Source organism: Coccinella septempunctata, chromosome 1 (genome assembly GCF_907165205.1).
Source record: "Coccinella septempunctata chromosome 1, icCocSept1.1, whole genome shotgun sequence".
Taxonomy (NCBI): Eukaryota; Metazoa; Arthropoda; class Insecta; order Coleoptera; family Coccinellidae; genus Coccinella; species Coccinella septempunctata.
In genome coordinates, this window is record NC_058189.1 from 62,947,392 (window position 1) to 62,972,369 (window position 24,978).

General features: G+C 36.5%; 2 protein-coding genes across 5 annotated transcripts in view; one reads left to right on the plus strand and one right to left on the minus strand.

The window, feature by feature from the left end:
- LOC123322730 (paired box protein Pax-5) overlaps nt 1-13,332 on the plus strand; it is a 189,478-nt gene extending 176,146 nt beyond the window's left edge. For 3 of the 4 annotated variants that reach the window (XM_044910722.1, XM_044910723.1, XM_044910725.1), the window contains 6 exons: nt 5,300-5,385; nt 5,949-6,156; nt 8,166-8,264; nt 9,686-9,898; nt 11,981-12,091; nt 12,229-13,332. In XM_044910722.1, the coding sequence (XP_044766657.1) occupies nt 5,300-5,385; nt 5,949-6,156; nt 8,166-8,264; nt 9,686-9,898; nt 11,981-12,091; nt 12,229-12,437 (926 nt within the window). In that variant the 3' untranslated portion in view covers nt 12,438-13,332. The remainder of the gene's footprint in view (nt 1-5,299; nt 5,386-5,948; nt 6,157-8,165; nt 8,265-9,685; nt 9,899-11,980; nt 12,092-12,228) is intronic. The other variant, XM_044910724.1, reaches the window with a different exon arrangement.
- A 2,460-nt stretch (nt 13,333-15,792) lies between these two features.
- On the minus strand, nt 15,793-19,094 carry LOC123307511. Its single transcript, XM_044889859.1, has 3 exons — nt 18,924-19,094; nt 18,085-18,292; nt 15,793-18,020 (listed from the first exon to the last, which is right to left on the minus strand). Exons 1-3 carry the CDS (start codon nt 18,948-18,950, stop codon nt 15,793-15,795), a joined length of 2,463 nt encoding a protein of 820 aa, XP_044745794.1. The 5' UTR covers nt 18,951-19,094.
- Between the last annotated feature and the right edge of the window lie 5,884 nt (nt 19,095-24,978).

The following is a 24,978-nucleotide window of genomic DNA, read 5'->3' on the forward strand; positions in this document are numbered from 1 at the left end:
TGTGTAATGTCAAAGATTCATCTTGTTATAATATTTTGAAGGGAATTTTGTTTTGCCAGGATTTGCACAGTTCATTATGAAAACTTAAAATTGCTATATCTGTTTATCAGGGCCGACTCGAAAAAAATAATACCTACATTTATTTTATAGTTATAAAACAATATAGCATATACATATACAGAGGTTAGTGTAAGGGGGTACTATACAATTCGACGTGTGATACAAGAGTGAACACCAAAGATTTGAATTTCGTATTATATACGTTGCTTTTTACTCACTCTCTGAATCTTTACTATTTGAATAGTTATATATACAGGGTGTCCTCAAAGGTGGGGCTTTTTTTTTGACTGAAGGTAAAGCTCATCAAAATAAGTCCTTCAACCAAAAATTGTCTATATAAAATATTCAACATGGCTGAGATACAACCCCTAGAAGTTCGACAAAATTTCATTGAATTTCAAGTACGGGACTGTGGAAAGTGACACCGGCATCACAAAATCGAAACAAAACATAAACATACGGCTGGACAATGAATGGTTCAGTACCAAGTTCATCGGATTAGATGCATCGGGACACTTTTGAGAGAATCATAATTGTTGTATCGTGCAATTTAGGGTGAAAAAAAAAATGTAGAAATCGAGGCAGTTTCTTGAAAGTGCTTATGTTAGTTATGTTGAAAAAGTGCTATGATGTTTCCCCATTTCATATTATTTTTACGATGATTGTTGGAATGTTAGAACAAGAAGATTGTGATGCCAATTATGAAAAAATTCGTGAATAATTTAGACGAATTTTATTGGTGAGATTTTGAAGTATTATTTTATTTTTTACACTTGTGCCTTAAGTATCTTCTGTCAGTTGGTATCGAAATGAGCCATTTCATAAAATCGTCTAAGGTACTAAAAAATATTGAGAACAATTCGGCAATCCTAAGTTTCTATTTTAATTACCACGTAAATATCGAACGAGCCAATATCCTAAACGAAACCACATGGTCGAATCAGGAGATAAGTTTTTCCTACTGCTCTACCATAATTCAGCTAATAAACGGTCTAGGGTCGTATTAGGATCTATTTCAGTAATCATTTTAAATTTTTGTTCAACTTTGTCATTTTGAAAGTTTTTTTTAGGTGATTTTTGGTGAAACACTTCATTTTTACCAGTTCTACCTTCTGTTGAAAAAAAGCCTCACCTTCAAACACACCCTGTATAAGAATGCATGGAAATTACTCATCGACAGGTGATTATGCCTTAGAAAGAACCCACCCACACCACAGACGTCTTTTCTCCATACGCCTTCACGGAAATTCACGACTGAATTATAACCCTCAGCTCCTAGCGTTTCCTTACATTTTCTTATTATCCTAGGAGAATTTCTTGATAAATGGAGAGAGGTCCGGAAGCGGGTAAGATTAGAGTGAGTTAGGTCTGACCGGATATTCCAGCTAACCGGAATCGGACGAGAAGTTGTCCCTTGTCTCGACTGGTCCGTTGTCTGCCTAATCTTAAGGACGTCAGAACGGGGACTGGCTGTTCCTTGGGATTCGTAAGGGTTGAAATGGGGAGTCACTTTATTGTCTTTAGGTTTCACGGACGTTCGAGGGGGGGATTTGCATCCTGGACTATTCTCCTATTGGGCGGTTTCGGCTTTTCGACCATGACGTTAAAAAAATCTGATGAGGACCGTGCTGAAGGGAGAACTCAACCTCATTCTATACTTCGGTTCATCGACCGTTATATGTATGTAATAATTTACAGGGAGAGTCTTTGACTCAAAAGTGGACTCTTGGGGTCAAAAGAAACACTTTTTTCCCTTACCATTTTTTCCGAATCGGCACGGTTTAAGAGATACAGGCTGTTGAAAAACCCCATAAAAAATGTTATTTTTAGTTCTATCTCACAAACAGTTTTATCGAATGGAATGAATTTCGAAATATAGCTTTGCATTTATTTGATTAATCTTTTCCGAATACAAGATATCACCCAAGTCTTCCAGTTTTCCCATTATGACCATTACGTACCATAAAAATACAAAAAACTCAAAGAACCCAACTCTTAAAACTAAGTTGGACGCCATCTAATGAATATTTGAACCTTCTGTAAAATAAAAGTATTCTTCATATTTTCTCGTGTAATGCGCCGTTTTCGAGTAATCTGATGTACAAAAATTAAAAAGTTTCAGTGACATTTGAAAAATTTGGTCACAGATGTAGCTTGTTATTCGTAAGCATAGACATAGAGATATGTTTATATGTCTATGTTCGTAAGGTAAATCTGGTTTTCCAGGGGTGGGACAGCTCAAAAACTTAAAATGGCTATATCTTTTTATCGGAAAAAATGGCACGGAAAAAAGTGTTGACCTCAACAATCTACTGTTAAAATATTTGAATGAGTCGAAGACTCACTCTGTATAAAGGGAATCTGTACAGCAATACTGAAAATTTTATTCAACCACAAAAAGTAAGTTTTCTTTCAAATATCCACTTCTATTTCAAAGGAACGTCATACGATAGATTATTAACATTAATCTATGCTTCATATCTAAGATGTCTAAAACTCTGGTGTATTCACTGATTCGATTTTGTTTTTAATTTCGTGGGGATATGGGATAAGTTTCGTTTTTTCCACTGTAGGTAGCGCTGTTTAGAATTTGACAGAGCATTGTCATTTGATATTTGAAAATAATTTCCTACGACGTACGAATATGTTGTATTTATAAGCGATTATTGGTGTGTGAAAATGTATTAGTTTCGAGAAAGGGGTGTAGAACATTCATTTATTCAACATGTCGTTCAGTAAGTTCAGTTTTCCATATGGACAATCAAGAGCTACAGCTAAGAATTCGGTGTTGTTGGAATTTGAAGCAGAACCAAATCAGAACGAAGAACGAACATTCGGGACCGATATAGCTAAGTTTTATGGAAACTTCAGCAATATTTCAAAGAAACTGTATTGGAAATACGTAATGTGAATTGTGAGCATGTATTGAGAATCAGAAATACATAAATCTATTCGAGTCTGTTACTTCAAATATTCTTCCTGAGTAGATATAGTGAAAATTTCCTTTCCGTCAACTGAATCTATTGGATATTTGACCAATCAACTGTGTTTTATTGAAATCATATTGAGTTATCCCCCTCACGAATTCAAGTTGTCAAAAGGAAATTATCTTGAAGAAGAACAGTAAATCCTCATTCGAACCCTTATTCGATAGTGTTGAAATATTGACAGATTTGTTTTTACAACGAAAATTTAACTCTAAATCACAAATAATCCTTAACAGCTGACAAAATGGGCCAGTTCATTTTTTTCACTCGTTCATCGACATTCGATATCAAGCAAAACAAAATAAAACGAGAGAGTATCATTGGACTTCCTTTGGTAGAACAAGGACAGAACGAAGCAAATGACATGGTGTCGCCGCCACGAAACTGATCCCATATCCCCGATTTTCTGAAATGTTGATGCTTGCAAAAAGTGACAAGTGCACACACCAGTGTTTTAGACACCTTATTCATATCGAATAAGTGACATCTTCGGACAATAACAAATACCTTAACCTCCAATCAAGGATTGACAGTCTACGTTCCACTCCGACCATAGAAAATTCGTCCGCGATTTTTCTTCTCTGAAACGGCCGTCACTCCCGACTCCGTCCAAGCACGATTGTCATTCCTTTTTTTCCGAAAATCGGGCCGCCGCAATGCAATAACAAAGTAACGGGCCGGGTCGATTTGATCCGCGGGCACAAACAGGATGTCGCAGTCGGTCGAAAACGCAAGATCATTGATCGTTTAATCCGCACCGATAGACATTTCCGATCCGTACGGAGATTACCTTTTATTGAATCGTTTCTTTCCCGGCATTGTTCGGCTAATGAGATCGCATTCAACGGTTTCGGTTACGGCCATTTCTATGGAAACGACGTCGAACTCTATGGTTTTTCGGCCGGAAATCGAAACTTTCTTCTGACGACCCATTTTCTATAGTCGCTCGGAAGGAGTGTCCCCGTATTCAAATAAGAAGAGGTTTTTGCTCATATTTAGGATAGGTTATGTAATGATATAATAGAAATTCTCGGTGCTCAAACATTAAATATTCCCATTGTACTATGGAATTGTTTAACATGAGCACATTGTCAAAAAATACTGAAGATAAATCATTGAAATCTCAATTCAGCTCCCTAGTTTCAGTTTTTATCGACTGATACCTAACATAATGAATTGAATTTCATAAACACTCAAGGCCAAAAACACTATTCTCCGCTATCGATAACTTGAATCGGTCGTACCCATCCCTGTCTGTGATCGATGCTAACCTCACTTCTGTCAGTCATGTCATGTCAACTGACATCGAATTTCTGTAGCTTTTCTTTCTTATTTCCGATATTTTTTACGAATCGAGAGTAGTAGGTGCTTATCCTCCGGTTATTCGTCTGTCGTTTTGCATAGATTGATAGATTGATTTTCCCCCCTTGCCTCTCCCACTTTGAAATACTCTTTCGTTCTCTGTGATTTTCGGGAGATATCGGATAAAACCATAGACATGGAGTCTATGGGTAAAACCACATAATAACTATATTTTCTATATCTATATTTATAGTTCTATGGGTTGAATCTCAAAATAAAATCGGAATTTCGGCGTAATGAATTGAAAGGAAATGGCTCGGAAGAAATAATAAAACAAAATAGAATTTTTTCTCCAATATATCAAATAACAATTTCGCAACTGTTTTGCATGTGTTATCTGAAATCTGTGCGACCTTTTCTCCAGAAAAATTCCCAGTTGGAGAATGTCGTATCTATTATACGACGCTTTTTGAAGGAACAACAGCGTTTCAAGCTTTAGAAAGCGGAGTAGATTGCTATCTTTCCGCAAAAATAGGACATAATTTGAAGCCCATACTTAAGATAGTATCTCGTAATTTCTATATACGCGAAGTCCACCTTCATGATATGTTGGACTGAGGCACATGAAGGTGAAAGTCTCCTACAACTCTGATATTATTGCAGAGATGCATCTACACTCCGTTCACACAGTTTATATACATCCTTTTCAACATTTTTCACTCAATCTTTTACATATCGATTCAACCAATTGAGTGGGACTCAGTCGGATTATTGCATGAAAAGTCAGAGAAAAATATTTCAAAAAATGAGACATTATACCAAGATTAAAATCCTGATTTCGGGAATCAAAATCTCTACAGTGTGCGCATAAACATGCCCCCCATTGTCCAACCAACATTATGCGATTATTCTGCATAACATTATCTGATCTATTTTTTATTTCATTACAGATGAAAACAGAGATTTGAACGGACATCCGGATGATGACCTGAAAAGACAGAGAACGCAATATAATGGCGACCAGCTCTATTCCAATGTGAGTATTGCTTTTTTTGTGGTAATTTGATGTTTATAGATCGTAATTAAAACCCATTAGCAACGTTGGATGTTTGATGGTCGATTCTGCATCACGAGAGCCAAACATGAAATACGTGGTGATATTTGACTTTCACGTTAATTTTAACAAGAGTTGCCTTCAAATTGAACATCTCATCGATTTAGCATCTCTCAAATTAGGAATACAAAACAGCTCACATATTTGGACCATCAGGGACAATATCTGATTTTTCGAAGAATTTTAGTAAAATGTTACAATCAAACTCAATATCTTTGGTTTAGTAGACTCTTGGAGTTGGGATTTCAAGCAAAAAATTTCTGAGTTTTTAATAGATAGAACTGAAAGAACATTTTTTATGGGTTTTCAACAGCCTGTATCTTCTAAACCGAGTTGATTCAGAAAAAATGGTAAAGGAAAAAAGTGTTTCTTTTGACCTTAAGAATGTACTGAAAAAATATTTGTACGAGTCAAAGACTCACCCTGTATAGTACTGGGTCGTTTCTGCATTTCGATTTTCTCTATGAGTTTTTTGTTCTTTTCAGCTCTGGTCCAGCAAGTGGAACATAAAGGACGAGCACAAGCTGCTTTCGGAACTTGGCTCTGGCGGTGCGCCTGGTTCTGGCCAGGCATACTACGACGCCCACGCTGGATTCACACCGACCTCCGCCTCTGACCTTTACGAATCCATCAATACAATTAGCCAGTCCTCCCCACAGAACCTTTACGCGCCGTCCTTGGCAGGAACACTAGGTGAGTTTTCCACTGGTTTAATCCGAAATGGTTTTATTTTCCAACCCTGAAGTAACTAGAATGGGCTGAAATGTTATACAAATAATCAACATTCAACATCTCTACAATATTCTGATCCTAACTATTTAAACAGAAAGAAGCAGTTTATTTTGGAAAGTTTAATTTTTCTGTAGCTTTTGAAATATAGAACATATTAAATATGATAGGATAACTCATCCTGTTTTTTTCACCATGAAATATTTAATGATTTAAGGGACTTTTTCAAACAATTCTAACTATTCTAAGGACTTCATGTTTTCATTTTCACTTTTTGTATTGAAAAACTAAGGTCTTCATGTTATTTCGAGTTCAAACAAATTTCGCGATATACAGGGTCTTTCGAGTATCTATCTACCTACCTAACGCATTCTATTGGCCACTCGAAGTTTCGAAGAGGATCGATTCCATATTTTGAATCTCGTAATCATAATACAGGTGTCCCGAAATCAGAGAAGTAACATTTGGTCACGGATTCTCTCTTATACAAGGTACCCGTGCCATGGGGTCGATTACTCTAATTCTATAAACATTACAAAGAAGACTTTCAAATAAAACTTTCTCCTTTTTAAGTAGAGCATCTCCTAAAATTATTTAGAACTATACAAAGTGTTCCGTTTCTTCTGCACAGCTATCAACTTCGTTATTTTAAATGGAACACCCTATATATTTTTACATTTTCGAATTCCTTGTTAAATTTGAGTATGAGTTTGATGAAACAACTATGTCTGAATTCTCAACGGTTTTCGAGAAATTTGACTTTTTATTAATATTTTGACAGTTTGAAGTACTTACATAAAGGACTATAGCTCCGTCCCTATTCTATGTAATTGATTCAAATTTGGACTGTGTCTATTCAATAAATGATACACTAAAGATATCCTTTGTATTTACAAAGGATATTATATACATCCATATTATATACAGGGTCCACGAATACGTAGATCCATTATGAAAACAGAAATTCATCAAAATATTCATTTTTTTTTAATGGCAACCCATATTTTTTCTGTTCATCATTTAAAACAACTGAAATCGAACAAGACATGTTCAAATAATGAACAGAAAAAAAAATGGGTTGCCATTTATAAAAAATGAAATTTTGATGAATTTCTGTTTTGATAATGGATGAACGTTTTCGTGGACCCTGTATATATTATGGTTATTTGCAAAAAAAATTTAGTGTTTCCTTTACTGACTAGGTACAGTCCAAATTTGAATCAATTACATGTACATGGAATAGGGACGGAGCTATAGTCCTTCATGTAAGTACCTCAAACTGTCAAAATATTGATAAAAAGTCAAATTTATCGAAAACCGTTGAGAATTCGGACATAGTTGTGTTATCAAACTCATATTCAAATTTAACAAGGAATTCAAAAATGTAAAAATATATAGGGTGTTTCATTTAAAATAACGAAGTTGATAGCTGTGCAGAAAAAACGAAACACTTTGTATAGTTCTAAATAATTTTGGGAGATCCTCTTCTTAAAAAGAGGAAAGTTTTATTTGAAACTCTTTTGAGAGAAATCTTAAAGTGTGATTATGATTAACAATAAATTCAGGGGTCTCTAACTTCGGAAGATGGTGTCTTCTTGCAAAAATCAAAAATAAGACTCGAAAATCTGGAACCAAATTTTGTTGCATCAATTCAGGGACAGCCTGTATATCATCAAAAAATCATTGGTATCTGGAAAGTGATGAATCTGAGATTCCAAAAATCTTCAATTAGAAATTTCCTTCTGTTTGTGGCAACGATTTGAAATTTTGTCGTCGTTATTTTCATGGGAAAATACTTTTACTGAATCTTGATAATTCAGACATTTTCCCAATCACTCATGATGATATGGGGAGCTTCAAATCTGAAATCGACCCTGTTCTCTGCATAAAGCTGATAGTTTTATAACTCGAAATACTCTACATAAGGCACTTAAATCTTCCTATGGTAAAGCATGAACATTTTGGATCTATAGGTACCGGTTCACTTACGCCCCTAACCCCAATCGCACTGCACGAAATGAAAATAGAGACGGGTAGACTTACAGAACACCCCTTATCACCCTATAATTCAGGTAGGTACCAGTAAAAAAAGAGCGACTAAAAAAAGAAGATACTTCATCAAAATCATGGCGAATGTTTCGTTTTGGTTGCTCAGGTGCCTACTTGATTCTTCTTCTTCTTTGGTCGACCCTGAAAATCTTGATAGGTGACTCATTTTATTTCAACTAACCCTACCTTCACCACTGTACATTGAATTAGCTCTTTATTGCACGACGCATGACTTATGTGTATGTAGATTAAATGCATGATTTTTTTTTCTATATTTGTTGTTTTGTATGACTGAACTGTTGCAGATTTGAAGAAAATGCAGTATCTATATCAGTTTTTCAAATTCATTCATTTCCATTTAACCTATTCATTTTCCTTGTATTGAGAAATCTAACTAGAAAGTTGTGGACAGAATCATTATTCATTTCTCAACTTCTCTTTTTATCTGACTTCCAACTGCACCATTTGGGTCTACAAAAATGGACATTCCACGCCTTAACCAGAATGAAATTTTCTATTCTCCCTATGGAGCAAACTGCACTACCTCAACCTGAATATTCTGAATTCAATCTGGAAGGTGTAATTCAATATGGCTATAAAATAAACACACAACAAAGTTATGTATAGAATGGACCATAAAAGATATCTGCGCATTTACATGACACTCATACGGCTTGTTAGTTGGTAGTTTTGTTCTTGCATGTCTCTGGGAAGTTATTGTGTGTTTTTCAATTTCTCATTGCATCATTTGACATTGACTCGGCTAATTGATCCATCCTATTCTGTGTTAGAAATTTACATGTTTCCTTCCCATGGCATCAGTACAATAGTTGAACGAGTGTGGCCATTACCTTCGTTATAATTGGCCTTATATTATCGGTGTTGCGGTTTGGAATTCAACGCCTTGACTAGGACATAGGATTTATACATATTCTACGGAAAAATCGAGAATTAGATTCGTATGAATCATGATCATCGATTGAGGGAATTGCAGTGCAATCAATTTGAAGGAAATCGCTTCAAATTTTGCATTATGGTCAAATTTAAATAGATCCTGTTGTAAAACTAAGTCCATTTTTTTTGTATCGAATTACAATAATTTAAACAACTACATACTTATTTTTTGTTAGCAGGTGTTATGTGTTTCATTTCGTTTATTGGTATCACAATAACCTTTAATGATTACTTAAACTTTTTCTTTATTTCCACTTTATTTTTTCTTTACCTGTTTTCCTCTTGCATGTAGCATGTTATTTAGTTATTTAACCGTTCTTGCTATTTGCTTCAATGCCTTTAAATTTCATTACGAATTAAATTTCATTCCTGCCATATTTTTTCCTGTAAAATTGGATTACTCGATCAAATTTCGGCTCTTTATAGTTAAGTTTATGCTTTTGGAATGTTTTTGAGTTTTGCTAACTTTGTGTTGTTTGGCATGATGTAGCAGAGACTAGTTCGCCGTACAGTGGTGTGATAGGGATGGTTGACGGCGCCTCCCCTGGGCTGCCACTGGCTTTGCCGCCCCCAGACCCCCCAGGCAGCCAGCCAGCGTCGCACGCGGGGTCACCTGACCCCGCAGGATTAACAGTTCTACAGCCATCTAACAACAATTCCACACAACACTATTCCATGTTGCCTAGCTTCGGATATACGACAGGTTTGTTTTTTCTTATTTTTTTACAGAGCGATGTATATCTACGAATCTTTAAGGTTCACTGTTTATTTTATTATTTTTAATTTTCTACGGCAAAACGGGTTTCTGGTTTTTTTCACTATTCCGCTGGTACTGAATCGAAGAAAGTAGCACTAGCATTATTATTTTTGTTAGTTACGGTTTTTTGAAGTCTATCTTGAGGTAGCGGGCGTTTAAGTGAATATCCGTATCACTTTCACTGAGGAGAATAATTAATTCTTGGCCTCATTATGCGAGCAATGTAAAGCGAGCATTATTTGATTATTTCTCTTCGTGGTAAATAGTTACACTGCACTTCCTGGTAGGGATTTGAAGGGCCACAGCCACAACTCCAAAATGGCATATTTTCATTATACAGGGTGGGCAAAATTCGTTGTTTACTGAGGGGATCTCGGGAACCATAAGAGCTAGAAGAAAAGAGACGACATATTTTCTAGCTCTTTTTAAGAGAAACAAAGAATGGTGAAAACCGTAGCCTCCTACGATTCTTCGTTTTTGAGTTATTAGTAAAAAATTATATTTTGACGATTTCGAAAAGTTCTCATAACTTTTTCATCTTTGTAGTTACAGATCTAAAACTTGAACCTTTTACGGGCACTTTTCATGTAGAATCCACCGACGAGATCAAAATATTCTTTCTTTTCGAATCATTAGGCGAACTTTCGTTTTTTTAAAGGCAAACTTTTATTGAATTTGTTGTTTTTGAATTGAAAAGAATTTTTTTGTCAACAGATTCTACATATAAAAGTGCCTAAGAAGGTTCAAGTTTCAGATCTGTAACTTCGAAGACAAAAAAGTTATGAGAACTTTTCGAAATCGTCAAAATTTTATTTTTTGCTAATAACTCTAAAACGAAGAATCATAGGAGGCTACGGTTTTCATCATTCTGTGTTTCTCTGAAAAAGAGCTCGGAAATGTGTCACGTGTATGTCTATGCAACCTATTCCAGATTATTTGACCAAAAACTACCCAACAGTATACAGTATATATTATTTTGAATGTAAGCAATACATTTTTGGTTATCAAACAATATAGCATATGTATGGGTTTTAGCAAAGGTTAGTGTAATGGGGTATCATACAATTTGGAGTATGATACAAGAGCTTAGGGAAAAACCTCAGTAAAAAAACCCAGTGAATAGTGTAGTGATGACAAATTTTTTTACAGAATAAGCTTTTGATACTGAAGGGCTTCTTTTCCATTGATATAAAAGTTTCTTTATCTTCTTTCCATTTCGAAATAATATCTGAAACAAAGAAACAGAGCAGAAAACGAGGAAAAAAGTGAATAATAAAGCTTTCATCAAAACTTATTCGAAAACTTGATGATGAATGAAGAAAAAAATAAATAATTGTAGGTACATAACTTGTCCTTCAATTGCACTGGGAGGAATATCATCTCTGCGTCAAAAACCTTCTGCTGATCTTGCTGGAGGATCACCCTCGTCGTTAGAAATGCCTTCAGTAGTAAATTAATAACAGCCAAATCTTGCTTTTGACTGGGAGGGTCTTTCCACCAGGTCCAGTCTTACAAGTGATGATTCTTCTGTTCTTCAGTTGTTCGAGGAATGCTACAGAGCCCCTATGTTGGGGAATCATCTCCCATAGATATACCAGTGGTTATTCAGTAAAAAATTTAAAAAACGAGAAAGGAATTCAAAAAACTTTATTGACAATTTGTATGCAACAGTAGCTTGCTGGAATGAGTTATTAATTCGGAATGCTATGAAGAAGGGATTTCGTCGTGCAGTAGCCGATCTTGTGCGACGGTTGTAGCTCTTGCTCTTCCATCCCCACTTTTACGTTATCGAGTCCACGTTCTTTTAAGTACGCTTGTTTTTCTCAAGTATCGACTCCAATTTTTGAGCATTGTATGTGTTTCTTCTAGCATAGTGAAAACATTGATTCAATTGTTAATTTCATTGAATTTCCTCACAATTGTCCATAGCACCTGGTGGTATGGTCTAAAACAAAGCGTTCTGAACAATTTTGAAATCTTCTCACTTTCGTCATTAAAATCGCATCTAATTTTTCTTTTTCTTTACAGCAAGTACTCCTGTAGTTCCCGGCGGCGATTATGCGTACTCCCCCTCGTACAGCCAGTATGGCCCTACGTATGGCACCTACGGCTACGGCAGCACCACCAGCGGGTTACTCAGTAAGTAAACAGTGAGTATTGTAATCTCGAATGTGGAAATAAATCGAAGCAGATCACTATTTTGAAAGTCGAAAACATGCACACTCTGTAGAGAACGTTCGTCGTTTCCGTGTCTTCAAATCTGTATTTTTTTCCAGACTCGGCATATTTTTATACGAACAACGACCTCCATTCCCAAAACCCTGCTTCGGGAGCCCTGAACGGTTCCCTGAACGCGGAGCAGAGTAGCCGGAGCCCTCTAGCGGCGACCCGCGCGAACTCCCTGGCCTCCGCCAATTCGCCGACAGATAGCGGCAGCGCCTGTCTGAAGACCGAAATGTTCTCGAACGAGCTGAATCTGATGTAAGGATGTCCAGAAAACCCGAAATCCTCCCAGGATGGACCGAAGTGAATGTAAATTTAGTGGGTTTGCAACGAAAGTTAACTGACATGACGGAATGAATAATTTGTTTCACCATAATGAACAATTTCGCTTTCAGAATCGAGGGAACTGCAATTGAGCAGGTTCCGATTTTATCGGCAATGTTTATCTTGATTCTGAAAAGCGAAGAACCCCTCATTGTTTATACTGAACTGTATTATATAGAACAAATTTTATATAACTTTAATATATTTTATACTTTCAACTGAAACACACCAAAGAATTAAGTTTTATGTTAAAACATGTGCACTTTCTTGTCATATCATTAACATAATTTGCAATGAATAATAATGTACAAATTGATAAATATTCCTTACAAATTATGATTGTTGTACAGATGTAATAAATAACTCCGTAACTAGTCAGAGAAGAACGTACTCATATATTTTTGTGTTCTCTGAATATAATACATCATGAATTAAATGCACAATGTTAAATTTTTATTAGGGGAAATATCTTGAAAATGTTTTTGTGCAATTTCCCGATAAGTTTTCCTATGTTGAATTTCTATCTAAGAAAAATCGTGCGTTTAATTCATACTGAAGACTAAACGAAGTTTTTGGTTGACTGTTGATCGGAATGAAAATTCCTGAAAATGCCCTGATATGAAATTATTTATTTTATTTTGTGAAATGTGTAATAGTATCACCAAAGAGATGGCAACCTTATCAAAGTCGTCATGGTATTATAAGTATTGTATTGTAAAATGTGATAGGCCCTCAGAAATCAGGCCCTTCTTGCCCAAAAACCTCCCTGTCACATTCACTCATAGTTGTAGATCGTTTATATTTAGAGAAATAAATTAATTATTGACTATTTATTCATGCCTATTGATTTAGAACCTTCGCATATTTTCCTTGCATAACCTGATTTTAATCAAGTCGTAGAAAACACTAGAAGCGACTTGATATTGTGAAACCACCAAAATTCCAGATAAAATTGCGTTTGAATTTTGGGTAACTTTCAATTGGATGCTTCGAATGCATCTGTGGAGGTGAGTTTTAACCGGAAATTGAAATATGAAAATGCGAGAGGCATTGGAATAAAATTACCATAATACGAGCAGGTTGTTAGTTCACTTTTATCTCGAAAACAGCTTTTTATTGAAAAACATCATACCTTCATTTGTTTTTTTTTTAAATTGGATTTTATGCAACGATATATATATAGATATATAGATATATATCGCTAAAGCATCCTTGATAGTTCCCTAATTTTATTATAACGATTAGCGATATAAACGTCGTTCATCTAGTTGGAGACCAAATGCGGTATTCAAAATTCCTAAAAATATGCAACCTCCTTGGGGTGCTAAAACCCCAATAATTGAAACAAGCAACATGGGTTGAGTTACACCTCATTTTAAAGGTCTTTGAATTTCCTTTCCTCAGATCAGTATACTCCATTCACTTTCATAAAAGCACTCGGTTGGCCAAGGAAATTTGACTTATTTCTCAGGAAAATTTTAGGTTATTAGTCTTGTCAAAACATTTTTTGGTTTTGATTGAGCGCTATATTGTACAGGGTGGGCAAAATTGGTGAAACCTGAACTACAACTTTTTAACCCAACGAGATAGAGGAAAATGAATGTACCATTCATGTCGTCTTTTTTTGAGAAACTAATAATACCATCAACTGCATTCCTCTATCTTCTTTTGTTTCTGAGCTATAAGCCAAAATTATTGGCTTAATTTGGGCGATTTCAACTTTGGTCATTATCTCCGTTTCTGTTTGTGCTAGGATGTTGAAATTAAGACATTATACAGACACTTTTTTGATAGCAATCCAGAGGCGTACTATTATTTGTTCCTACAGGTTTATTTGCTGAGCTATAACATAAAGTTGTGTTTTTTCTTAGTTTAAAATCACTTAGAAGGAACCCCATTTTTTTGCCGTTTTAGTAAAATATCATACATCGCCCTTAGCCTTTCTAAGTCATTTTAAACTACTGTTGTCATAAGAAAACTTACATCTTTATGTTATAGCTCAGCAAATATACCTGTTGGAAAAAATCATAGTACGCCACTGGATTGCTATCAAAAAAGTGTCTGTATAATGTTTTCATTTCAACATCCTAGATCAAACAGAAACGGAGATAATGACCAAAGTTGAAATTTAAATTTTGACCCATAACTCGAAAACAAAAGAAGACAGAGTAATGCAGTTGATGCCATTATTAGTTTCTCGAAAAAAGAAGACCGTAATGTGCCATGCATTTTCCTCTATCCCTTTGGGTTGAAAAAGTTGTAATGCAGGTATCACCAATTTTGCCCACCCTGTACATTCTCCGTGAAAGTCTCAGTAAATACGTATTTTATCACAATGTTTACCAGAATATTGAGTTCTTCAACAAAAATAATATTGGAATAATAGAAATCAAAATACTTAAAGAGAGTTAGTTCTAAGGCAAGTGGAACTTCACCTTTAAACTTTTAACAAAAATTTCACTAAAATTAAGAATCGAGAAAACAACTGGCTCATATTTATGGCTGTTGTATCAGTTCTTTTCTAAAAATAAAGTCCTCAAATGTCACCAACTGTTTGGGTCTCCCAATAGTAGGAAATTCTTTGTCATCCTCATCATTCCTCAGAGACAGGTTGTCTCTGTCTTACCCTTTTTCATTCACAATCTTTCTGATATATGGAATACCTGTTTTCATATCAAACAGGTCTGACTTTAGAGTCGAGTAAGATATTTTTGCTGTCAAAATGAGCTGTGTCACCTGACCCCTATTCTCTATTCAAACTCTTGGGGTTGTGGCACCCCTTCGTAAGGTGTTGCGTTTTTTAGTCTTCGAATAAGACAAAATGTGCCCCCCTAAGAACATTGAAGAACATATTCCATTTAATTTTGCTAATCATTAAACTATGAAATACATCACTGGTGGCTACTCTTCATTGGGACATCCTGTAGAGAAGATATTAGCACGAAGCAGTGAATGAGTTGCAAATGACAAGGTTTTTTCTGTCGATCTCTCTAGAGAATTACCTTCTATCAGTATTTTCAACTTGTATAACTCCGAAATTATTTTACATATCAATGAACCCTAAATTAAACTTGTTCTAATAGGCCAAAGAATTTACCTCTTTCCATATTAAAACGTATTTTGAAACACCCTGATGGGTGCATTTTAAATTCAAATCCGAACACAAACATCAAAAGAAACATTTTATTCGAAAACAATTCAATTTGTACAAAAATCAGTGGAACAAACATTCAAAAACGAAATATAACTGAAAAATCAACAACACTTAACAATAACAGAAACAACATGAAATCTCAATGATGCTCCAAAATGGCATCAAACTCTTTTTCAAACTCTGATTTGTCCAACATATACTTGGGCAAGGTCATACCCAGCGTTTTGCTGTACACTGGCTTGGTCTCTGCACTATATGCTCCACCCTCATCAGTGGTGTCAAACTCTTGAGGAGTTTCCAGTTTTGGCTCGTCATCTTTCTCCTCAATTCTTTGTGCATCTTGAGCTGACGCGCTTGCTTTCAACTCTGCATCTTCAGGTACTTTCTGGTTTGTTTCAGGCGCTGCTACCACCCTCTCAATCTTGCTGCTATCTGCCACGTTAATCTCGTTGTCTTTCCTCCCAGATCGCTTCGTTCTGGTAATTGCGATTTTTTTTAAAACAGGTTTAATTTCGGAAGAATCTCCTACCTCATCTGTTTTCGTGTATTTAGCATAAGTTCCTCTTGGTCTTGATTCGGAAATGAACATACATTCCTCGTTTTTAACCTTGTTCTCGTCGATACACAAGAAACACGTCATGCCGTTCTTTTTGACCTGTTTGCATTGAGACCTATCCTTCTTCTTGAAATCCGCTAGTACATCCTCCACTTCTTTCTTATTTGTACCAGCGTAATCTAGTGGTTCTTCCTTGATTCTAGATTCTTCGCTGGAAAACTCAGGGAAATATTTGAACTTGTATTCTCCTATGTCCTTATAAGGGGATGCATCTTCAGATGATTCGCTGTTGGATTTGGTGTCATCTTCTTCCTTTTCGTTTTCAGCCTGGTCAGATTGTTGACGAGTTTCAGCTGCGTATTTGGGGTAAGAAGATTTCTCTCCCTTGGACTTGGAATAGTCTCTGTAGTTATTTCTTTCGAAGTTCTTCGGATGTTCATCATTTGAGTACTCGGATTTTGAACCTTTAGGCCGTTTATATTCACTCTTTTTGGAGTGCTTTTTTCCTTTCTTAGGCGTTGTGTCATCTTCTGAAGATTCATCATCGTTAGCTTTAGTATTTTTTGGTATATTCTTCGATTCATCACCTTTAGGAGCATAGTCTGGATCATCGTTGCTATTGTAGTTTTTCTCAGATACGTAGGCGTATTTCTCAGGTTCTGGAGCACTACTAAAAGAGCAGGATTCATAATTACCGCCAGAGGCAGGGTCCTTGCACACCCTACAAGACATCCCGTCTCTTTCCACGTTGGTACATTTCTTCGGGTCTTTCAATATCTCCTCGGATTGTACTTCAGAGTAGCTCTTCTCGGGTTGAGAAGCATCGTAGCCTTCGTATTCATACTGATCTCCCTCTTCCTTCTCGTTTTCTGCGCGTAGAGATCTGTTTTTAACGTATTCGTAAGGGTCAGAGTCCTCATCAGATGTGTCCCTCCTGTATCTGAATCCATCCGGTTTTTTGGCTGGTACAGAGTACCTTTCTGAGCTTCCCTTATGGAGGTCTGTGCTGGCAGGTTCAGATTGGTAAGAGCATTCCGTAACTTTCGAATTTGTTTCTTCGTTTTCGCAGACGTAACAAGTGAGATCACCGATTTTTTCGCTGCCGGAATCTCTCTTCAATTTCCTGCAGTTTTTCCGTTCAGCTGCTCTAGGAACAATCTTAGATTCTTGTGGGGTGTACGGGTTGAATCTTGCGAATTTCGGTCTATAGTTAGGTTTTATATTCGATTCGGAATTCGGGTTATCAAGGTGTCTGTTTTGGTAGTCTGCCACTGGTTGGAAACTATATTTTTGATAGGGTGTTATGGTGGGTATGGTTGGTTGTTGAGGGATGTTCTGATATCCAGCTGCTAGTGGATAGATCTGGGGTGGACTTGGCTGTTGAATGTTGGGGAGATACTTGTAATGGTCCTTGTAATCCCTCAAGTCTCCCTTGGAGGGGGTAGGTATCAGATTGAGACCTCCTGCTTCTACTTTCACTGTTTCTACTTGATGAGGTATTTTCGCTGATACATCTTGGGAGATGTAGCGTGGTCCAGACTGGTTGTACTCATCAGATTTTTCTTCTACTTCTTCGCTCTCCTCCTCATTGTCTTCTGAAATATCCTCTGAGGGTTCTTCACGACTCTCTTCCTTCTGACGAGTTTGAGACTGCTCAAAATAGTCGGCGGGTTGATTGACGCCGCCAAAGAGATGTTTGTTGAAGAAATCGGAGAAACCATCTGGTTGTTCTGACACAGGTTTCACTTGGACTGGCGCGAAAGCTTGCGTGGGGGTCAACTTCTGTTTTTCTTGACTTGACGCCCCAAACGCTGAAAAAAAAATACATTTGTTGAATTTCTGGCATTGGTGGATTGGTTCAGTTGTATTTCTCACCTGCTTCGAACGGTCCGAACCCAAAACCGAATTGTGGAGGTTGAACGAAGGGTGCCAGAGCAATACCTGCGTCTTTGGGTGTCACAGAATAGTATTTGGAATAGTCAGGATGGCTGTCACCTTCGATATCACTTTCAGTGTCCCCCTCATCCGAACTGTATTCATAATTCTGAGACCTGACGAGAGCTAACACACAGAGAAAGTGTATCTGAAAAAACAAAAGTGCTAAAACGGGTTGCTCCAAAATGGCTGCTGATTTTAAGGTTATGGTCAGAATTTATTAGAAATCAATAGATGAGAAAGAGTAGGCAGTTGGTTAGTGAAACGAAAATAAGAATGATAACATATTGAGTTGATATGGCCATTGTTTGAAGAGAATCAATAATTTAACCGAAAGCTGGATCACACTAACATGAGGCACGTGTTTCGCTACTATCACAGTAACATCTTCAGATGGGTAATTCACACTGAATTAATTGGTACCAAACGAAAAGATATTTTACTCTACTTCGTATTATCTAGAGGGGTTAATGGAAAATTTCAGAAGCAAAGAGATTAAGATTTTAGCCTCCTCGGTTGAAATCCCCACGAGCAGCCACTGTAATTCCCAGAAAAACTAATTCAATCAGATGATGTGTTAAACACAATGTTTCTCAATCTTTCACGGAAAAAAATATCATTTCCGATCTACTCGATCTTAGGAAACTGAATTATATGATTTCGCCAATATGCATTATTAAACCAGACGTGTTTCGCGACCACAGTGACATCTTCAGGTGGGCAAAGGTGAACTGATATTTTAGAATAGTTTTTCGAAAACCAATCGAACAAATACTAACCTTCGGTAATATTTTTCTAGGAAACATGTTTCGATCACAAATATAACGTCAAAAATCACCAGCGCTCCAGAGCGTTTACATTTTATACAGACCAATCCCACCAAAAAGTGACACGGACGAAATCTAACGAAAAGAGAGTTTATTCCTTCGTCACAAGCCGCTATATTTCTTAAAAACAGGAATCATTGGAGCAAAAATGATTGTATGTATTCAATCGGCCGTGACAGTTATTTCATAGGTTGGTGCATAATGAATTCACTTCAACGCAGACCCAACTTTTTTTTTCGTCGATTCCGGTAGGTTCAAGAAACTCGACATCTACGAATCTCGGAAACTGATGAGGCGAGAAAACCGAGACGGTGAAAGAAAATGTGAAAATTTGCGGTTGTTGATTAAACAAACTCGAAACAATTGCAAGAAGTCTTGGAATAAGTACAGTGTGTTCACTGAGGATGCGGTAAAAATGCAGGAGGTTTTTTTAGTCAAGATAGGGTGAGGATACAAACTTCAAGTACAGCAGGGTACTGATTATAATATCTTTTTCCTTGACCTTAACTCCTTGAACCTTAGGGGAGACTAGGGAGCATTGATACATGGGGAGGCTTGATACAGGCTTGTATCCGCGGTATGTAGCCGTTTTCAAAAGTAATATACTGGTGAACACTATTCTCTGGCAGAAGGCACTACGTGATCTCAATCTGTAAGGCTAACAGTAGTTTGTTCCTGAAATATTCAACAAAGAGTGTTTCGAGGTGAGAAATTGTAAGTATTTACTCACGTTACCTAAGGGTTTTATGATCATGCATTAATTTTTCGGCATAAAAAAACATTTGACTGGGAAATATGCATAAAACTACTTAATTTACTGTTTTATAACGTTGCCAAAATGTATGGGTATAAAATGAAAACATGAATTACTTTAAAACTTGCTTTCAGGGAGGTTTGAGACATTTAGGGTGGGGAGGCCTGATACATGTATCATCTTTAAAAAATATTCCGGAGCTGGTTGGGCAAGCCTACATAAAGGCGTTTTTACCATCCAACCTACCTTCTGAACATGTTTCTGCACCTACGGGACCAAAGCAAACCAGTATCATTGCTGACCTACCTACTGATCTACTAATTCTGGATCAGGCGTCAGGTGTGCTCGCAATGGTGCCACGAAGAATGTGACCGTGTTAGAAATGGCACAAAAATGTTTATATATGAGATTTGCAAGTGATAACAATGGGGCTCATATTTTCGGTTTATGTGTCTCATGCCTCCCAGTACACCGTATCAATCCTCCCATATGTGGGGAGGCTTGAGACAGTTTGCATGTTTTTGTGTTCAACGTTTTGTACAGAATATTATGTTTATGTTTTGAGAATTCTATATTTATTTCGTTGAACGATTAATCGAAGAATTATATAATGTTATAAAAGTCCTGTTTCCTCATGTAATTCATCTTACAAAAGTAAATATTCCAAAAACGTATCAACCCTCCCCAGTCTCCCCTACCGCATCACTTTCATACCAAAAATAAGGAAGATGGAATTGGCATGCGATTTTTTAGAGCAATTTATTCAACATCGTCTCTATTGAAAATGATGGAGAAAGTAGTGCATAACTACGTAAAAACACAGAACAAATGTAACGTGCGTTCAAAAAAATCCGCCGTTCAGGCTATGAAATTTTGAAGGCTGATGTTAGGTGGCTGAACGTATGTCTTTCCTTGAATTACTTCATCTTCCCAAAATGTAAACAATGATGACATTAACCTATATATCGTGATTTTGTACGGAGAGGCACCTTTTAGAAAAAGTTACCTGTAAATTTCACCCAACGTTCAAAAAGCATTTCTTTCATTGAGTAAGATGACAAGAATCCAAACAATCTGAGGCGGTTAGATTCTTCGTGAAAATTTTAACCGTCCACTATTTTCATACGTAAGAGACATGAATCTTGAATTGATCGTGGCATTATGTTCTTTTTTGTAAGAAGGTTCTAGCTACTTCAGTCATATGAATAAATCACAGTAAGAATCTCAATAATATGTTTATTAATTCTCTATAAATATTGAATTGATTCAGTCATTACTGAAAATCCATGACTAAACTAAAAGAACTGAATTACATGAAAATAGCTATTAGATAATTTATTAAAATTCAATTCAGCTATAAAAAGGCATGATGCTTTCTCCTTCATAACGTTCTGCTATTAAAGTTCCATAAAAGATTAGGTCCACATTCTGCCTTTGACTGATGCATACTGAACTCCAATTTTTCTTGGATGCTATAAGGTTAGGTAATCACAACCTTTTCAGTTTTCTGATAACATGTCAATCTTTATGGAAACAAATGGATATCTTTTTTTCAAAATCGGGTGGCATATGCCAACGGATACTCCAGCCACTTGAGATAAAACCTGAACAGAGGTTTGTGGAGCTTCTGTCATCATGATTTCATTATTGCTGAACTCTGGAGCTTTCTTTTTTGGTCGACCACTTCCTTTTTTGTTTGAACATACCTGTTTCGTCAACACATCGCAAAACAGTACAAGAAAAAATTCATACTTAATAATCTACAGCAACATAGGCTTCTATGAAGTCGCCGGAACAGAATATTTCCATTCTCCTTTAATTTTCTTCAATTATCCACTATGTGGCTTTTTTCTGAAGTACTAGTATTGAATTGAATATTTCGTTAAGAATTGATCATTTTCTCGAATTATAATATAATACGACATAATTCTTCTGTTTTGAAGTTCTTGCATCTTGTATAACTGAAAAAAAAAAACTTCATAATTTTCTACGGTCTCTATTTCCATCATTTGAAAGCATTAAATCGGTTACTGCTACTCCAGGAGAATATTCCGTTGCGCTCATCAAACCGTCAAATTGGAATACTGATGTTACAACCTATTCGGTATTGTGTAAGATCGTTATTTCATCATGAAAATGTCATGAAAAGTGCTGATTTCTTATTGAGAAAAACAGAGATCAATTCGGAAACCCCATTTTCTTAGACGATCAATGCATCGAGAATTATAACTGAGGTTTCAATTTATCTATCCAAATCCAGTTTGGACAATTCCTCACTAAACCATCTGATTCTCGAATCTGCCTACCTACGCCTATGGAGTCACCCTATCTTCGAGGGTGGACATTCGTATCTTTGTTTGCTGAGTGAATATTCATTCGGCATTGATTGGAAAGAACGAAATTACATGCTATAAGCTTAGGGAATAAATCACGAATCACTATGAATCAATAATTAAGTGGTAGTATTGGCTACATATCGAAACACGTCATCAGCTTCTCTATCATTACCCTTCTTGTGCATAGGAAGGTGAATATTCATAGCCTCCCTGAATCTGACTGTAGAGATTTAACAAGCAGTAAGTAATTCAGCTCTTTAATGTATTATGTTTAACAAGCGCGTATATCTCTGGAACCACTTCATTAAAAAAAGTTGAAAGAAGACTTGACACCTCTAGATTTTCTTCCTCTGGGGACATTCAAAATTTTTCTGGGACTCATTACTGTATCCCGTTACCGGAAATAAATCTACAAAAAGACAAAAAAAGGAAAAAAATTAAGATGCGAACAGACTAATAATTTTTTGCGACTGTGTGCACTCCTGTGACTGAAGGGACCCGAGCTCCCTCTGTGAGTTCGCCATAAAGAGCTATTTTGAGGAATCTTGTGTCTTGCATCCTCAGAATCTGAGTCGGGCCCTCGTTACTTGAGTCTCAATTGTTGAACAACTCGCGCGTTGCAAGACTTCTGCATTCGAAACTTTGTGGAACTATCTGATGTGCATTATCTGTCTTAGATGACGTTCTTGCGTTTGCTCAAATTGTTTAATATGTCGTCTGTAGGGCGTCCAGCTTTCGCTTCCGTGAAGAAGCGTTGGGAGGACCACTGCTTTGTAAACAGCTGTCTTGGACTTCAAACTGTAGTCGTGATTTTGAAACACACTGTCCTTTAGCTTCCAGAATGCCCGTGATGCCGAATTGATACGGTTGTGTATTTCCGTGTCTAGGTTAGCCCTAGTATTTATGAAGCTTCCCAAGTATTTGAACTGCTCGACCTGTTCTAGAGTTTCATTGTCCAGGCTGATATCTGTTTGAAGGCTTTCTGGCGGACTTACCAGGATTTTGGTTTTGTCGATATTGAGTCTAAGGCCTAAAGCTTCGTATATATGTTTATATAGGTGTCCAACATTATCTATGGATCCTCTGAGCTGCTAGCGATAAGTGCGCAGTCATCTGCATATTGAAGTTCCGTGATAAATTTTGTACGGGTTTTTGCTCTGAGACGCTTCAAATTAAACAGGCCTCCATCAAATTTTATTCCAACACCTCTTATAGGCATATTCATGTCAGCAATTATCAAGACAAGACAAGAAAATATTGAACAGTAAAGGCGCTAACACGCAGCCATGTTTTATTCCAGAGTTGGTTAAGAAATAGTCAGTTGTAGAGCAATTATGCTGTATTCTAGCAGCGTTGTTGGTATGAAGGCTTTTACCACAGTATAGACACCAACTGTGTCTATACTGTGCTTTTACACACTGCTAGTGTGTAGTGGGTACTCCAAGGCGTCCCATTATTTTCCATAGCGCTCACCGACTCGAAGGCCTTACTTAAATCGATACAGGCTGCATAGATACTTGATTGTTGTTCACGGGCCTTCTCTTGCAGCTGTCGCAGCATAAAAATTAGGTCCACCGTACCTCGATTTCTGGGACTAATTTTGATGCAACGTCCTTGTCTTAGTTCAGAATTTCAATTTCGTATTTTGATTCGAAACCTTTTGGGAGTTATCAGTCATATGAACTACCAGTTCGACAATTGCTGCCAGTTCTTATATTGCTGGTACTAGTGATATTGTTTGAATATCCCCAATGTCAACAAAACGTGACATCAGGCAGTCATTACATATCTCATTAGCTGCAATAAAATATAAGGAATATTACCCTTAAAGGCTCACTTAAATCTTGTTGTTCCTAAATGGAATATTTTTCCGTGTAAATCGCTACTCATCCAAATTTTTCCTCACGAACGCCCCTGTCTAATATGACAGTAGTAAAGTGGCTCTTCTGAATGATAGGAACATGCATAATTCATAGCTTCGTGACATACCTAAGCTTTACGCTCCCCTCTTGAATAAATCGCCAGAATTTAAGGAGGAAATCAGTTCAAAGAAGATATTGGACATAGACAAATATGAATCATTCTTTGGTCATTTTCCTCCTTCTCTCCACAATATACAACACGATTCTTCATTGCAGTGCACAGACACCAGCAGTTGTTAAACTACGTAAGTTTTGTGTCAATCACAGTTCAATTTTTGGATGTCGATTTTGTAGAAATACGATAGCAATCACAATCACCGATGAAAAATTATATTTTTCTACACTATTGGTATTTTTCTTGTACTGGCGTTGGCGTGGAACTTGTTCGTTACGCCACTTATTCAAATAGTTGAAATATGGACATAGGAAAAGGCTGGAATTGCTTAGAGAAACGTCAATCTTCTATTGAAATCAATTTGAATGTCCCGCGTTGAAATATATCAGTTACGTCACGATCGTTAAGCAATCCTATTGGACGTATTTTAACTCATTCTCAATTGGCATTAACTACAGAGTAATGATGACCTCGACCCAGTCAAAAATTTGAGGACACGCTAGCAATGATGATACTTCAAGTACTTAATAACTTGAAAGCAGAAAAAATAATTGTGTATAATATAAGAATCATCTTCTACTCGGATCAAAGTCCTTTCATGGATGTTCAAGTCTTTCAACAGCATAACTTGGCCTTAATGACCTTGGAGCCAAGAGTATTATTTGATTCAATAATACATTCCATAATTAAAACAACCAATTTTTTCGCTTTTATAATTTGTATCGTAATCCACCACATCCTTACCAACACTATTCGGTCATTATCTATGAATCCAATTATAATATCAACATTGTTTATCAAAATGATAATTAATTATTCTGCATGTTAATTTATGCGAAACTAATCAGGAAAGAAATCAGTTTAGATCAACATTTATATT

What these genes read in the sequence shown, in the direction of transcription:
- LOC123307511 (XM_044889859.1), bottom strand. Translation starts at nt 18,950, where the DNA reads ATGTTTCCTAGAAAAATATTACCGAAG. An exon ending in CTAGAAAAATATTACCGAAG is followed by an intron (nt 18,293 to 18,923) that starts GTTAGTATTTGT and finishes TTGTTTTTTCAG; the next exon opens with ATACACTTTCTCTGTGTGTT. An exon ending in GTTCGGACCGTTCGAAGCAG is followed by an intron (nt 18,021 to 18,084) that starts GTGAGAAATACA and finishes TTTTTTTTTCAG; the next exon opens with CGTTTGGGGCGTCAAGTCAA.